The sequence below is a fragment of the Zootoca vivipara genome, chromosome 4 (genome assembly GCF_963506605.1).
Source record: "Zootoca vivipara chromosome 4, rZooViv1.1, whole genome shotgun sequence".
NCBI lineage: Eukaryota > Metazoa > Chordata > Lepidosauria > Squamata > Lacertidae > Zootoca > Zootoca vivipara.
This window is the reverse complement of record NC_083279.1, coordinates 49,004,617-49,022,566: the sequence shown is the minus strand read 5'-3', so window position 1 is coordinate 49,022,566 and position 17,950 is coordinate 49,004,617. Positions and strand designations below refer to the sequence as shown.

The window sequence follows — 17,950 nt, the reverse complement described above, 5'->3', positions numbered from 1 at the left end:
GAGCCCCCTCACTTACTTTCTTAATGGCCCATCACCCAGGTAATTACCTGAACATGAAAGCTAGCCTGGTTTATTTAGTTTTTAACCCTTGCTGTGTCCAGGGATTACATGTCTGTTGTCCAGTTTAACACCCCAAACCTTGATTAAATTCTAACACTTCACTGGATCCAAGAATTTAGTGGAGTTTAGCACCCACAAACTCATAACACACCCAAGGATACTTGCAGTCATTGCAAGTTGTTGAAAGGGATTTAGTTGGTCCAGCACTTGTGATAGGGCAATGCATGGATTATGTGCTGGGAAGAGGACTCTGGTCCCAGACTGCTCCCCTTTCCCTCTTTTATCACAGCTAAAGCAAAGGCAGTAGGCTCCCCATCAGGCATTTCCTAGTCAATACTCAGGAATGGGACTTGCACAATAGAGCTAGTTGGCTTTACTCCTTTTGCCTGGCATCTGACACTGCGTTTCTGTAACAGCTGATCTATAGAATAAGCCTGGAAAGCAGATTAAATTCTAATACTTTGGCTTAAAAACAGCCCTGGATCAGGCTGTTCCTTAGCTAGTTAGTAACTATGTACTGAAAGCTTTGAGAGCATGCCAAATAGCTACTAATGTATTACTTTTGCAAGTTGTACCTGGAGTAAAAACTGCTGAATTCAGAGTTTTTGGTAAATTAGATATGAAGTGAACCCAGAGACCGTGCTTCAGTTCTGTCCCCAGAAGAAACTCACTCTCATAGTATCGCCCACTAAGTGTACAAAAAGTCCCATAAATTCAATATAGGTGATAGGTTAATAATGGACAGTAATCAGCGGTACTGGCTGACTTAACATGACCACTTAAATTGTCTATCTGCCACAAAGCTGAAAAAATGAGGAAAGTCTTCTATGGTTGCACTGAAAGATCTCCTCAAATGACAGGGGTTCAAATATAAGCATTTTCTATTTTCTAGAAAGGCATCAGAAAAGAAAACTGCTGATAGAAATTTGGAGACAGACAGACACAACGGACAAGAAAATTATGCATACATTCCAGAGGATACAAGGCATGCTGGGGAAATGACAGGTGAGCAAAAAGTTTGGGAAAATTTCTATACATCACAAAAATGCATTTGAAATGCTTCTCTGGAGCAGTCTGATGGGCAGAGAATAGCCTGAATATTTGTTTTGTTCTCAGAACAGTGGGATATTTGGCTAACCACTGTGTGACTTGAAAAGCTAAGATGAGATGACCGAAGACCCGAAGCTTGGTTATGGCATCAAGCTGAAATCAATGAACTGTTTCCTCTAAAAGTCATTTAAGGGCAACTTTCAGGGCCCGCTTCCCAAACGTAGATCCATATTATCCATCTGTGCAAATGCCCCTCTATGCAGGGCAATGTGTTTCCTAGGCATGTGCTTCCAGTCATTTGCGTGTGAAGACCCCCAAACCCCCTCCAAAATAAATCACACAGGACACAGAATATTTGTTTAAGAATTTTTTGGCATTAATTTGGCCACAACTTTATTGATTACAGCTTGTGAGTGGTTGCTTAAGCATTGGTTCAGACTACCTGAACCTGCACCGGCAGGAACAGGACTGACAACTGGAATCTCCAGAAGTCAGTAAGGGAAAATATACTAGGGCAGGCTTCCCCAAACTTCGGCCCTCCAGATGTTTTGGACTACAATTCCCATCTTCCCCAACCACTGGTCCTGTTAGCTAGGGATCATGAGAGTTGTAGGCCAAAACATCTGGAGGGCCGCAGTTTGGGGATGCCTGTACTAGGGGAGCAGAGAGGCGGATTTCCAACTCTTAGTTCACCCCAGATGTTCCAGGAACTCTGGCATGGCCCTACCCCTGAGAGGGGATCGGACAGAGCAAATCGAGCCCCCGGATTCCTTTAACGGAATTTCCTAGCAGTAGCAACAAAAATGAGGGGCAGACACAGCCAATCCATAACCCCCTCCACCAAAGAATGAACCAATGCCTAACCACCAACCTTACAAAGTTGTGACGATTTGCTACACGGTAGGCAAAAACCAAATGGCCCCAGCCAATCAGCCAAGTGGCAAAATTCCTACAGGGCCCGTGCTCCAAAAATAGACGACCCCTAGACAGGCCTAGCAAGGTCAAAAACACAACCTTAAATTATAGGGAGGGAGGAAGATCTGCTGCACAATGCAAAAGAGAAAGTACTTTGCCACGTGCAGCCCCTTTAGTAGCCACTTAAATCCCAATCAAATTCCAACCAACAACATTTTACCCCAGCAACAAGAGGTGCACCTCAACCAATGAGGTGCAGAGGTCATCCAAACGGGCCCACCCCAGCAACAAGAAGGCAGTTGGGTGATCTCACCGCAAATCGGGTCCTCCCTGCAAGAGAGGGCACGCGTTGTGGTGGGACCCAGCAATCAGGCCTAGGTGTTGGGGCGGGGACAATTGGAGCAGCCACAACACCCCATTGCTGGTCCCTCTTACAGGGAGCAATTGGGCTAAGGGCATGCCAGTCGAGGAGTCAGAGGGACCACTATTTAACTGCTGCACGTGACCCTTGAGATCCTCTTTTGGGGTCACAGTGCATCAGAACACCTGCCCACCTCTCCCTAATTTAGGGCTTGCGCTTGATCTTGCTATGCCGTCGTGTGTCGCCTGTTGTTGGGACAGGGGCACAGCAGGAATTTTCCTCATTTGGCTGATTGGCTGGTGCCACTTGGGTTTCGCCTGCTGCGTAGCAAATCGTCACAACTTGTAAGGTTGGCGGATAGGCTCTGGTTCCTGTTGATAGGGGTGGCAGGATTCCTAGCCATCCGTATGCATGGGTATTCCTGTAAAAGGAATCCTAGGACTCATGGTTGGTCTTTCCCAAGCGGGGTTGTGCCCTGAGCCAGAGTTCAGGGTGCATCTGGGTGGACCCGGGCCCAGTCATCCGACGGCTCCCATCCCAGGTGTTCACCCAGGCTGACTCATGGTTTGCTGCCCAGAGTCAGCGCTACCGGAGGTAGCTTCGTGAACCAGAGCCTATGCAACCACTCGCTTGATTTGTAATCAAAAAGTTGTGGCCTAAATTCTGCCAAAAACCAAACCAAAAATTTGAGTCATGTCTGAATTTATTTCTAGGCCAGGTTAAAGGGTCTCCACACGCAACACGTGGCTCTCCATGATTTGGAGGACACAATTTCTGGTTAACGTGTCTAAAGGTACCATGTGACTGATAAATATTAATGTCATATATGCATATTTTAAAGCAGGGGTCAGCAAACTTTTTCAGCAGGGGGCCGGTCCACTGTCCCTCAGACCTTGTGGGGGGCCAGACTATATTTTGAAAAAATATATATGAATGAATTCCTATGCCCACAAAGAACCCAGAGATGCATTTTAAATAAAATGACACTTTCTACTCATGTAAAAACACCAGGCAGGCCCCACAAATAACCCAGAGATGCATTTTAAATAAAAGGACACATTCTACTCATGTAAAAACATGCTGATTCCTGGACCGTTCGTGGGCCGAATTGAAAAGGCAATTGGGCCGCATCTGGCCCCCGGGCCTTAGTTTGCAGACCCCTGTCTTAAAGCCTCAACTCAAGCCTTCTCTATTTCAAGTGGTTTGAATATCAGTTAAGTTATGCACAGCAATCCTAAGCATATAAACTGGGAAGCAAGATGTATTTAAAAATCAGTAGCAGCTTAATTTGATTATTTTTTAACAAAATGATGTGAGGTTTGTTGGATTTCTTTTTTAATCCAGGGTTACATTGTATAAACCCATGTGCCATGCATGAATAATAAGGTAGTATGGTGTCATCTGAATATCCTGATTCGATTCCCAGCTTCATGTTGAGCAGCAAAAGTGAGGAAGCAGGGCCCTGTGGCAAGAGAAGCAGGCATACAAACTCTCCTTCCTAAAGCATCTTGTTGGAAATACCGCCTAGAATAATGGATATTTACTTCCTCCCAGGAGCTCAAGGTGGCCTACATCGTTCTTCCCCACCCATTTTTATCCTCACAACAACTCTCTGAGGTTGAGGGAGTGACTGCAGTAAGCTTCAGGGCTGAGTGTGGATTTGAACCCTGGTCTCCCAGGTTCTAATCTGAAATCCTAACCACTATGCAACACTCTCTGTATTTCATTATCCTGAAAAAGATGTGCACAGATGCCATGATTAAGTCCTGAAGATGGATGGATACATAGAAAAACAGACCGACGCACAGGCCTTATGTTGTGTCATGTTATGCTATATGTGCAGTATGTGCATTGTTCACTTCTGTGTCTTACCCTACACATACCATATACGCAGGGAATGTATGTGAACCTTAGTGCGAGATACATGTAAACAAACTTGACAAATGCATTAGGATTGTATGCCCAAATAGATAATCTGTGTGCAGCTTGTTGGGTCATGATTACATTGGTCCTCCTTCAGTGCAGAACAAGCTGCAGCTGCACCGAAGATCGTCCTACTGTAACCCAACCATTTATAAATGGTGCAATCTGCAGCGGATTTGCCAAAGGGTACATTGGAGTGCTTGAATAGATAAGTCTCTACAAATTTCTTAGTGGGGTTTTAACAAAGCACCCACCCAATTTACAGCAAATTATTCCGTTTCATGAAGAGCGGTCTGTTCTCTTTACACAACAGGGGCATCTAAAAATACCTCCATTTGTTTGTATTCTGAAATGATTTATAGTTCCTGCCATTCCGAAGAATCAATAACAGTTATCCTTTGTATATTGTCTTGCAGGAGTTCCCTCTTTCTCCCCAGATATCTCTAACCGGTACACTCCAGACTGGGATTTAGACGTGAATCCTGCATCACAGGTAATTGGAACAAGTCTTTTACAGACTGTGACATATTCCATAAACATGTAATGGACTTAAGTGATGGTTTCTAAAAGGACTGGAATACCGTGTGTGTGTGTGTGTGTGTGTGTGTGTGTGTGTGTGTGTAGGGGGGAATGCATTCTAGTTTTCTGTCCTTAATGCTCTATTAGTCTATTGAATGTTCTTTCAAAAACATCCTTAGCACAGCAAAACAGCATTTTCAAAACATGCAATTCATATCAGAAATTTGGATACAAAGATTAATATTTACAAAAGAATAAAACAGCATCATCTTGAGTGCTTGGTCTAAGATTTCATGCACCCTGGAACTTCAGCTTGGAGAGGGTGGTTCTGAGTCGGAAATTTGGCTGTGGAGAAAGGGTTAACCCCCTTCTCTTTGTTGGTCCCTCCATTAAATATGTAGCCTCCTGCAGCATACACACATGCACACACCTTGGGAGACTTTTATATGTCTTTGCTGTGTTCTTTAAAGCAAACAGTACTTTAAATCACCTGTGTGCTTTATAGCACAAGGAGTGAACACAATTATGCAGGACACCTGCCTTAGAATCATGAGAAATTTGAAGATGTGAAAATAAGATATACACACTTGAGTGGAATCCATAGAGTTAATTCTCTGTGAAGGAACAAACGAAAGGCCCATGTGGCCAACATTTTGACTGGTAAATTCCAAACAGACTAAATGGCTCCCACTCTAACCAAGAGTCCATTGGAGAGTCCCCCCCTCTCTTCTCATTCCCTAATTCATGCTGTCTCTATTACCCCCCCCCCTATTTTCTTTCCCGCCCCAGTTTATACTGTAATAGGACTGAGGGTTGGGCTGGATGATCGCAAGATCCTTTCCAACTGAGTAAGACTTTAGTGGTAAGGTTGGCATCTAGGTTTATTGTAGAAAAGAATTACATGTTTCAAGGTGAAAACAGTAAAAAAACAAACAAACTGTACCTTTGTACATGCCTAGCCAGTTGCCCTCTGAGTGTAAAATAGTTTCAGTAAGAAGACAGGAATGATGCTGCAGTGACCAGCATCACCTCTAGTGGGCATAGGCTCTGATGTGGTACCTGACTGCTGCTCTCTCCATCATCTGCTGCTTTCTAGGTGGGCATGTGGGGCCCAGGACTTCAGCCCGCCCCGCCCCCCGGTCCAGCCCTAGTTGCACTGCTTGCTTTCCCCCATCTCCTTCCTCCTTCTTTCTTATTTCATATCCTTTTCATGGCAAGGCTTCATTGCTACAAGCACAATACAAGACAGGAGCATTTTGAATTATGCTCTTTGTTCAATTATTTGTGAATTTCGATGTGGTATCTGGCTATTGAATGATTTATTGGTCTGGCAGTAGGTCATTGTGCAAAGCTGAGGTTACTGTGTTGGCTATTAAGATCGGGAATGCTGTATTTCAAAGAGTTTGATGTTTGGATCATACTAAAAACATGCCTTGAGCCTGCAATTTGCAGGGTTTTTTTTGCCATATATCATAGTCTGCTTGCATTTTCTGTTTGCACCAGCTTGCCAGGACCTTCCAGGTTCTGTCACCGTGAACACATTGATACTGTACCAGTATATAGCATTTATTGTATATCTGATGGCACATAAACCATGTACCCATCACTCAGATCCTGTTTCCTGAGACCTCACATTTCAGACCTTTTGCTTACTTTATTAGCTATCTCAGGGATATTCCATAACTTGTGAATATTTTCTCGTAATGACTCATGATAGACTTGGGGGTGCATCCTTTGAACCTCCAGGTCCCAGAAGTTTGAACCCCATTTTTTCTCTCCTGAGCAGGCCAATTTTCTGATATTACGCTCCCTCTCAGGGTAACACAGAGGTCAGTTTCCTTTAGAATGTTTGTTCTTAGAATGTATGCCTTTTTCAATCTGTTTGATTTAGAGCCCGGAGAACAGTTGGTGTTGAAAGAACAGATCAAAGTCACCTTAACTGTGGGGCCATCTCTTGATTGAGAGAGTCAGGCAATTGCAGGAACAATAAAGCATCATGGAGAGCGAAGTAGATCAATTTCATAATGACCTAGTAGTCTGTAAGATCAGGTGGCTTTGCAGGAGGATGGTGTAGGTTACAAAGAAGTTCTATTTTAACAACACCATGGCCAATCAACATGTTTAAAAAATTAGTATTTACCTGTAGGTGTCTTCATGACCTTAGACTTAACCTGACACCAATTTCTGGGCTCATCACTGAATGTTGTAGGGTGCCTTTTCTCATTTGAGAACATGACAAACAGTTGTTGCATCGCATTACGAACAAGGCAATCATTTGATAACTGTGTTTTTGCTTTATCAAAATTTAACAATGGCTTCTTAGTTTTTGGATAGATCTAGTAGGTATAAGGGACGCGGGTGGCGCTGTGGGTTAAACCACAGAGCCTAGGGCTTGCTGATCAGAAGGTCGGCGGTTCGAATCCCTGCGACGGGGTGAGCTCCCGTTGCTCGGTCCCAGCTCCTGCCAACCTAGCAGTTCGAAAGCACCTCAAAGTGCAAGTAGATAAATAGGTATTGCTACAGCGGGAAGGTAAACGGCGTTTCTGTGCACTGCTCTGGTTCGCCAGAAGTGGCTTAGTCGTGCTGGGCACATGACGTGGAAGCTGTACACCGGTTCCCTCGGCCAATAATGTGAGATGAGCGCCGCAACCCCAGAGTTGGTCACGACTGGACCTAATGGTCAGGGGTCCCTTTACCTTTACCTTAGTGGGTATAAAATTTCATTTTTTTTAAAAGGAATGAGGTTTTTCAAATGAAAGTGACTTTAAACTAAAAATAATCTAGCTTCACCAGTTCTGATAGTGTCCTTGTGCTGAGTTAAGGGGAGCCTCAGAGTACGCAGCTCATTTGTGACTCTTGGCATATGCCAATCAGGTGCCCTGAGCCATCTCTTTGCTGAGACATTCCAGGGGAGGGGCACCTCATGATCAGCAAGGCTCCTGGCACCTGCCTCTTCAAGCCCATCTGCTGAAAACTCTCCAGTCTTTTATTTACTCCCCAGTAAGCAACAGCGGGATGACTGACTGGTGTCAGGTGAGTGGTGATAACCCAGCTGCCATCTACTGTTGACAAAAACTCATTGCATTTTATGAACCTACCATTGTTTTCCCTGAGTCACAAAAAACAACAAAGTGAAGGTTCCTTTCTTTAACTTTAATTGGGCACATTTGTATCATGCACCGTCTGGTGCACGAAGCACTGTTGGATGAATTTGAAAGAAGCATTAGCAGGCGAGTCTTTCTGTTGCAGTGTTTGTCACTGCCGGCAAATCAACATGAAAGTAGATTAAATGGCAGCACCTTTTATTGAGGATCTCATGGTTGACAACAGATGCAGATTGCTAGGCTGCTTTCTGGAAATTTGATGGCATTTTTGCATTTCTGCTCACGACGTCAAATCAGACTGACAGGAATCTGGGTTTTTCTGTTGTGGGGAACAGAAGGCTTCTGTCAGTGCCATTGTGATACAGTGATGATGTCAACGGAAGAGGCACCTGTGCATGTATAGCTTGGCCTACAAGATCAAGGTGGAATACTTCTGAAGCTGCTGAAGCTCATGAGTTCACACCAGGTCAAATGCCTCTCCCCCATAATCTGGATTCCTTAGAGGGAGTTGGGTGTTGAGAGATCATCTTCCAAGATTCATGACTGCCAGATTTATTCTGAAGTCGAAATAGGAGATTTGTCCACCCCTACTGAAAAGGGGCACAAGCAGTATATACCAATCACAACCTCAGTTCTCCAAGAGCTAGTCCGAAAACAGCAGTAACTATTCACAAGAGGGATATATCTCAAGGAACATGAGATTTGCAGAAGTCCAGAAAAATCATTAGGAGAAAATAGGTGCTGCGTGGATTACAACAAAAAAAGAGCCCAATGTGGACTGAGTATGCTTAGTGGGCATGTGATACTGACTGCTCAAGAAGAGGGAAAATGGAAAGCTAAGGAATATCCCAGAAGAAGGGATGACTGCACAGGAGCCTTCCAAAATGCAATATTCTGTGGCAGGTCCCACTTGTTTTTGACAACTGGAACACATTCAAGAAAACTTTGAAATGAGCAATGGAGTGTCAAAACCTAGGACGTATGACAACTTATCAACCATAAGGGCTCAGTCCTAGAATCCAACTCTTCATTGCTCATTTATACAACAAAAGTGGATTTTGTGAGCCCTTATGGTTGCTAAGAGACTTATACTTTAAACCTGGAAGGATAAATACGGTACCCAACATCTACTATGCAATGGTCTGAGGATCTCCCTGCCCTGGCGACATTTGAACATTTTTCATATAGACATCAATTTTGTGTGGATACCTATTTGGACAAGTGGATTGCTTATATTACCTTAAGATACTATCAAAGTGCCTGTGTGCCTTCTCTCTGGGGGGAAAAAACACACAACTACTGCCTTCTTTGTGGGTGCATGTGCTGAGTAATTACTGCCCAAAAGAGAATTATATAACCAATGCAAAGTCTTGAGAATTCATAAGCTGAAGGCATTAGTGGAATATTGCACTAGTGTTAACCTAAAAAGTCTCAGAGTTCTCAGTACAATAGGCAAGTTCCATCACATCCACCCTGGCGAGGTGATGGAAGGGGATTCCCTTCCTTTAGAGTAGCCCAACTTTCTGTAGTATGAGGGGGCAGAGGGAGGTTCCATTTGCACAAGGGGAAGTCACAAACTAGATGCCTCTAGGGCATGAGTGATTGGGGCAAGGCCAGCCATTTTTAGATAGGGTCATGGCTGGCATACCAACCTTAGCTACTGCTGTCACCTGCGCATCCACGGTGAGCTTCAAGTTCAGGTGAACCCACAGGCTATGAGCTCGGTCCTTTGGAATGCAAGGGCTTCGATGTAGCCAAGAAGCAATGGGTGTCCACTCCTGATAATGCAGCCTGTATGTTTATCGTGTTCTGCTTCCTTTTCCTGCACAGGTCTCACCACAGTTTTCTAGCTCATCACAGTCTCTTCAGCGTATCTCCCCCGTCCCATCTTTTCATAAAGTTAACCGACGTTCACAGAAAGGTGCAGCACAGCAATCCTGGACTATTCCTGCAGTGCGATTCAGGAGCGTCTCTTCAAAGTCCCACAACTCCAGGGCTCCCCAGCTACGTAGTTCAAAACTGCACCCCCATATTCACCGATCTGATGGCAAACGTCGCTACACCAGGAAGGTGTACCCTCAAAGGTGGCAATCTGGTGGCCAGCATAGATACACGAGGAGGCCAACACACCATCCTGAACAATCAAAGGCCCAAGATACTCAAACCCACTATTCCAGAAAGCAGCATTTGCCTCACAGAGGACAACAGAAAGAGAGTCCACCTCGACAAAGTGAGCCTCACTCCCAACCGAGGATGCAAGAATTCCAGAGAAAACAATTCTATCCTGGCACCAGGACAAAGGTGCTCAGAGTTCGGCCTCCCTGATAAAGAAATTACTATTATTACTGATGATGATGGGGAAGCAGAAGTCCAAGCCCAGCACATCTGAGGTCTCTGCATAATATTTGGACCAAGAATTCCCCAATGTCCATAAAAGTAGTTCAGGGTGCAATCCAAACTTCCCAAACAGGTGGACGGGAAGAAGTGGGCCCGTGGATTTCCTGTTAGTGTCTGCGGTGGAAGCCAGCAGAAAGCCCTCGGATGGGGTGTTCCATGGATGGTTTGAACTGCCTGGGTTCAACTGGATCCAAGGTTGCCCCACTGCCATCAAATGACAGCATCAGGCCCAATCCAGACCTGATTGCTGCACCACCTCCAAGCTGACACAGCAGCTTTCCTGCATTATCTTCCACCATTGGAGCCAACCTTAGGAGCCAAGATGTCTTTGCTCCCCTACCCCTTAAAATATTTGAGGGAGCTGGGCTCCACCCAAGTTGACAGGCATTGCTATTCAAATAGGGTGTGTGCACCATGTCATGTGGTCGATTATGCGAGGCGGGACTTACCTGGGCCACCCAACATTTTATTCAAGTTGGCACCCCTGTCTTCTACTCCATCCAACATGTGTCAGCGCTGTGGAAGCTCCACTGATCATCGGCTAGGGATAGGGTTGTGCTCTTACTTTTATTATTATGATTAAGCAGAGTTACTGTTATTTTTCAACTTTTGCATCTCTTCACAATTGTGGAAATGTGAACTACATACTTTGTAATTCTATGCCCATTTACTTCAATAAGACTTGCTTACTTACTCAATGGGACTTATTTCTGATTGCACTGCTGTTCTTTTTGCCATGAACAAATGAGATTGGATTATTATTTTTTTACCATCTTTGATTAACAGACTAGACCCTATGAATGAAAATACAGTACGCTTATTTTTCTGAGATGTCTAAGAACAATTGAAATGAGTAGGGAAAATTCCCATTGAATTCCCCAGCATTTAGGTCATGCTTTTAGGACTGTCACTAATCCTGAAAATTTGATGACATTGAATTTAAAATTGAAATATACATTTGCTAAATGAAATAAGCAAAATGCCATGGTAATTTCTGGAATCGAAATGAATGTTTATACATGTATTTCTGTCCTTTATTATTAATAATACATGATATTATTTATTACATTTATATCCTGCTTTTCCATCATGGGCCTAAAGGTGGTGATCATGTAATTACAGGGGTTATTTTCTCTCTCTACAAACAATAAATAAGAGAGCCATTAGATAACCAAATCCCAAATTAAAAAGCATTCAAAATGTTTGCCGGATAGAATTAGAAATATATCCACTCTGTTGTCCTAATGAATTTATAACATAAAACAAATTAGACAAGTAATTAAAGGAGAAATTAATGCAGTAAAAGGGAAAATGGAATCATGAAGCTCAGTCACTTTTGTAAATGGGCCTATTAGGATTTATTGAATGAAGGAGAAAATAGCTGACAAGCAAAATGAGCAGGGCGGGGGAAGGATCCAAAATCTCTGTGTGCGAGGACCAGAAGGGATCCAATGCGAATGTAGCAGGCAAGATTTACCGGTATATTTGCTGTTCCTGCACACTTTAAAAATAATAATAATACAGGGACACACCAGGACTCTGAACAGAGCCACACACCCATCTTTAAAGAGAAACAAAGGAATGGGAGAGTAGGCAGAGGAGCTAACAAAGACTCATAAACATAATCTCATGGTTTACAGAAAGGCTTGCGATAAAAATCTTCCAATAACATTACTGCCAAATTTAATATGTTGTTCAGTTCATTACAGTCTTTCTCAGATTTGGCTACTAGCCGAGATGGTGGGATACAAAGGTGAGGGGGGCACATTTTGGGGAAGGGAGGAAGTAAAAGAGTTCATGTTTTCAAGAAATAGTGAATTATGTTCTGAGGGTGCAGCATTTAGAAGAACAACGTACCGTTGTTGAAACCCTGTTGGAGTTGTTTCTAAAAGCGGCTCACTGGCTCACACAACCTGCTGAAAAGAGTACTGGTCTTAGGAGATTGACCTGTTGTTGCATCACTGTGTAAGGGGAACTTGCCCATCCTTTTCCCAACTGGGAGCAAAGCCCAGCTGCAGTGCTGAAGCAGCTTTTGTTACCAACTGCACTGTGCAGCAGGGGTGAGGCAGGGACTAGAAAGCTGATGCAACTCTATTTGCTGAGTGTGATTTAGCAATTCTCTTCCACACTCTCCTACAACATCCTTATGGACTTTCTAGCCACAAAAGAGAAGCGGAGACTTGCATAAAAAGGCACAGTGAATAAAATGACCACCTTTGCCTCACATGCTAACGGAATCATACTTAATCTGCAGCATTGCAAAGTATTTGCTTATGCTACTGTAGCATGCCAGTCCATATGACTGTCTGCTGGTTGCACTCCTATATCATATAGGCCCTGTTTGTATGCTACACTAAACCATGGTTTAGCAACATATACTCAGGTAGAAGGGAACTGCTGTGAGCCTCAAATTTGTGCTTTACCTTCTCCTGGGGGAGGAGGAAGGGTGCGGTGGGTGCGGACCACCCCGGATGTCACCACTGAGGGGGGTGACAAAATGCTGGGCGATACCGCAGGGTCAGCAGTGCGCCCGAGCCACTTGTCTCTCCTGGGAGAGATGCAGTGGCTTGGGCACCTGAAGGCTCTGTGCTGCCCCAAATTGTCCGCCCGCCGCTTCCCCCTCAGCTGTAGGGCAGCTGAGTGGGAGGAGGCAGGCAGACTCCGGAGGCCCCGTGGAGCGTCCTGCCCTGGCTGGCCCCACCCTACGGGCGGCTGGCCCCACCCCTGGGCCCAGGACGCACGCACCACCCCAGGAGCCCAATCGGCTTGCTCCACCGCTGCCTTCTCCTTCTCTGATGCAGTAAGGTGAACATTTGGTTTTACTTTACTTTAAAGTCAGCTTTTTTGTGAAATCTGGACCAGAGATTGTGGTTCCTAACAAACCTGGTTTGACTTAAAAAACCCACTTCAGAAACCACTGTTGGGACAACTCAACAAGGTGAGATTCAGAGAAGCGGCAGTCAAAGTCTTCCATCTGGTCCAGTGAGTAGAGAAGAGAGAAGTGGGGCTCACAGCAAGTCCATCTTGCTAAATCACCCTCTCAGTTTCCAATAAGTACATACAAATTTGCATTTGCAAATCAGTGTATGAACCTGTGTCACAATACTTCATAAGTATTAATGGTACAAGAGTCCCATCTTCTATGACAAGGCCAGATTAAATGTTTGGTGTTGAAACTCTCACTTCAATACGTTGTGAAGCAGAAGCAACTCTGGTATCGCGGTTCAGCAGCACCTCTGGCTGTTAGTAAAGATAACAAATGTGTAAACACACATATTCTTACCCTGCAATTTCCCCAGCTTATTTTTTATTTGAGATGCGTAACAGCTGATAGGATCTCTGGTTTGTCTCACACTGCTATAGCATCAGTGTCTGAGGAGCCGCCATCTGGCAAATTAAAACTTCACAACTCTGTGCCCAATAACAGATGTGCCCATATCATGCATCTCATAGATGTCATAACAGAAATTATGGGATGCTTGCAGTAGCTGAAATCCTTGTCTCACTGTCTGAAGATCAGCTGTACACATCCAAGTTTTGAGATGAGTGGCCCTAGCTGCACATGCTTAGTTTCATCTGGGCTGCGTCTACATCTTTGCAGCTTTCTGTTGTGATGCTAGACATGAAAAGACACATTTCTTTGTCCAGTCAATCACTCAACCCAACCTTACATATTGGTTGGTATTTAGTCAACTCATTTCTTGCTATATCCTTCAAGACAAGTGGATGAATGAAGCTACTGATTCTGAAATGGTATCGGGTATTGGGCCATCTTTCAAAACCATGGTATAGCTGGATAATTTTACCATCCTGCTGGGCAACAGGGACCACCCTGCCTCTGTCAATGACATGGAGCAATCACATGCTTCTTCTAATGTAGTAAGTAGACCTTTCTATGGTTTCAGGTCCTACTTTTTAACATAAAAGCACTTTATCATATGAACAAGGTAAAGTGAACTGTTGATTACTATGGCTCTTGCATTTTGGAGATAGTTACCTTAATATGCCAGCTCTTTAATGAAAGCAAAATCTGGGGTAACTTTGAAGCCGCTTATGTACTGAAGGCAGTCTGTGGTCCTTTCTGTTCACAAGGATTTCACTCATGACTAATACGTTTTCACTTTTATAGTTTGTAGTGCCTGAGGGTATGATATGGGCAGCCCAATATTTTACTTTGCTCTCCCATCATCTACCTCAGGCTTGCTCAGCCTCAGCCCTCCAGATGTTTTTGGCCTACAACTCCCATGATCCCTAGCTAGCAGGACCAGTGGTCAGGGATGATGGGAATTGTAGTCTCAAAACATATGGAGGGCCAAGGTTGAGGAAGCCTGATCTACCTGACTTCTATTCTTTGCTTATGACAAAGGCTATATACTGAAAAATTGGTTTTCAGTTAGCATGTTGGGATCCTCAGCTTGGTCGCGTCCCTGATCTATTATTTGGCCTACCTGCATTTTATTTTTGTTTATAGTTTACATTTTTATGGTTATGAAGAAAAATGGTAAGGAAGGGGAAGGAAGAGAATTTAAAGTTGATTCCCTCTTTTGGATTTTGAGTCTTGAGTCAGAACAAGTTTAAGATTATCTGGGAAACTCTTGGTTTCATTTACCCAACCACTTTATTTTGTTATAAATTTGACCAAATCATACCACAATATTCTGATACATTATAGGTCTTATCTAGTGCGTTTTGGGATGGCAGGTTTAGCTATAACCGGGTCAGGCTACTTGAGATGGATATAATTTTGAAATGTTTTACCAAAATATTTTTATCTGTGCCATTTATAGGTTTCTTATAACGGACGTCATGATGGAGTGCAGCCCTCAAGAACTACTGCTGTCCCAATCAATCTAAGAAAAATCAGAAATGTGACACACGTATAGGAAATAATTTTCTCTTGTCTTTGTTCGAGTCTCACATCTTCCAAAGCACTTTCTTTGCTTTTCTTGGTGAATTTTGATGCATCAACACAAAGATTCAACACCTTTGCAAGATCTGCATTCTCCTTTGTTTTATCTGAGAACCATCAAGTACCACTCACGGAGGAAATTTAATTAAGGAGGCATTGCCTGTTGTCTTTTTCTACAGCTGCTACTTAGAATAAAAAGGGTGACACTCCCTCTGCCTTTAAATACTCCTTTCGTGTGATGAATAACTCTAGCAAATGTGAAAGCACCTTCAAACTATTGGTTGATCCAATAGAAGATTTCATCCTGTTGATACTTTTTGAAAATGTACGCATTTACCACACTGGGAAAATGACATTTTTAAATCTCAACATAGAAGCTTTTATTCCTCACCTAAAGTGGATAGGACTGATGTGGCAATAAGATAAAAGCAGGCACATCCAGCGATATCTACCAGATCACAGGACTGAACAAGTTACGGGGGCATGAAATTACCACATACTGTAAGCTAAAGCTGAAGTGAGTTCATGAAGATTCGTATGTCTCAATAGTTAGTCAGTTTTGAATCTGCCTCATACAGAGCTGTGATGCTTGTCAGCTTAAATGCTTGCTATTAATATTTCTAATTATATTTCTAATAATGTGTCAGGAGCTCAGCAGTCCCAAGATATTACAAACTACTGCTCCAAGGGAAAATGTGTATTCGATTCCACTTTTTAAATTTAACTTATAAAGCATGGCTGTCTTGCTTCGGTGCTCATTAAAAACATATATTGAAACATTTAAAAATCAATAAAACACATTTGAAATATCATGCGTGCATGCACATACACTAACATGATCCTAAGTGCATTTATTTGGAACTATAACTTTTTGAAATTAATTGCTTTTGTTTCCAAGAAGCTGAATTTATGCCCCAGTGCAGAAAACTTTTTTGTGACAAACAATTCCCCCCTCTTGTTCAATGACTTCTGAAGACTTTGCATAGAATATAAGAGATTTTCTACCACCCAATCAATTCTCTGTTGGTGCCATATTACCCATATTACCCAAATAAAACATACATAATTTCTGCTGCATGTCTGTCTCTTTCTGCATGTTTTCAAGAGAGGGAAACACATTGGAGTAATGTGCTGTTTTATATTTTGTAGATTTCTATTGTTCTGGGGAAGATTAATTCAGGGAAGCTGTTTGATTTATTGAAATCCTATGCCTAATTCAGCAAAGGACTGGGCAGCAAGTTTTAATCTACATTTTAATCTTTTAATCTACATTTATTCACAGAAATCAACAAGCTTGTGGAAGACTTGGGGAGACTTGTTTTGCTCAGGAGTTCTGAGGCAACTATATATTTTGGTTACCAAGACTTACAAAAGAGTGGGGTGATTCAGGAATGGCAATTTCTGTAGCTTTATTGTCCTGTTCCTGCTTAATGAAAGAAGCTCTAGACTTTGCAGTTTAAAGCATTTCTTGTCTTGAAGGACCTCAAAATCTCAGAGCTCTCCGTAGCCAATTGATGGATGATACAGTGCTGCTTTGATTAGATTAGAAACCAGAGGAAAGTTGGACATGCTATTTGATGATTTCAGAAGGGTCTACACTAGTGTCCTAGAGCCAGGTTTGACAGTTCCTTGTCCTTTTCAACAAACGGTGTTGGTGGAAAATGTTCTGGTGCATCTTGTTGGTTTCCCAGATCCCTACTGGCCAACTTCCCAGACAAAATGTAGCCTTTTGAGCCAACACACCTTGGAGGGACACATGAAATGGTCACCGGACATTGCAAAGGAGACTTCTTCCCAGATTTCTTCCCAGCTGTATTATCCATCCCAGCAAAACCAACCCACTGCTGGTGGATGGAGCACAGTAGCCTCTTACTGATAACCATCACTTTAATGTATTAACTTAGCCTGAAGTTATTGCTAATTCTAAAATGGTACGTGTGTACAAGTGTGTTTTTACCACATGCATAAGTTGGTTACACACTCCAGGGACTGTGATTGCTTGTTGCATTGTTCGTACAGTGACATACTTGCATTTGCTGTTAGTTTTTTAAAAATATGAAGTGGCCCCATGTTAGCTATTTTTATACTATGGGCCTTGGTAATTTCCCATTCTTGTACTATGCTCTGCATTTTTGCAATCTCAGAGGAGCTACTGATGGACTACAGGGGCACCAACCTTTTTGTTTTTGGGTCAATGGGCACATTCGGGAACATATGCATATACCGCTCAAAAATGAACACACCAGAGCCACCTGCACACACATGCACACTCCCTTCCCCCCAAAGCAATTAGGCTGGTGGGGGGGGCACATTTTAAGCTGCTCTCTCTCTCTCTCTCTCTCTCTCTCTCTCTCACACACACACACACACACACACACACACACACACACACACACACAACGGCGCACAATAGGCTTCTTTAGGACCAATTTCCAAGTCTAATGGAGATGATTTTCAGCAAGGGTTGTGACAGCTGGGGAGGGAACAATTTTTCCCTCCTCAGTTGTGACACACCCCCCCCCAAAACCACACCACACCATTACACATAGGCTTCTGAGAAGCTTATATAGACAGTAGAAGACGTCTTTCAAGCCTTATTGTAGTGCAGAGTTTTTTGTTCCCAGACTGTGTGTTTGTGTATCCTCACCCCACCCAGCAGTGATCCTCCCCCAATGCAATTAGGCTTGAAAGAATTCTTCAAGAGGGTTTGCT

The 17,950-nt window shown here is 43.3% G+C and overlaps 1 protein-coding gene across 4 annotated transcripts in view; it reads left to right on the top strand.

Annotated features, from left to right (window-relative positions):
- The window catches only part of IGSF5 (immunoglobulin superfamily member 5), a 33,626-nt gene extending 16,087 nt beyond the window's left edge, over nt 1-17,539 (top strand). For 3 of the 4 annotated variants that reach the window (XM_035115653.2, XM_035115651.2, XM_035115650.2), the window contains 3 exons: nt 953-1,065; nt 4,726-4,802; nt 9,763-15,097. In XM_035115653.2, coding sequence (XP_034971544.1) covers nt 953-1,065; nt 4,726-4,802; nt 9,763-10,257 — 685 coding nt within the window. In that variant the 3' untranslated portion in view covers nt 10,258-15,097. The other variant, XM_035115654.2, reaches the window with a different exon arrangement.
- Nucleotides 17,540-17,950: the final 411 nt, after the last annotated feature.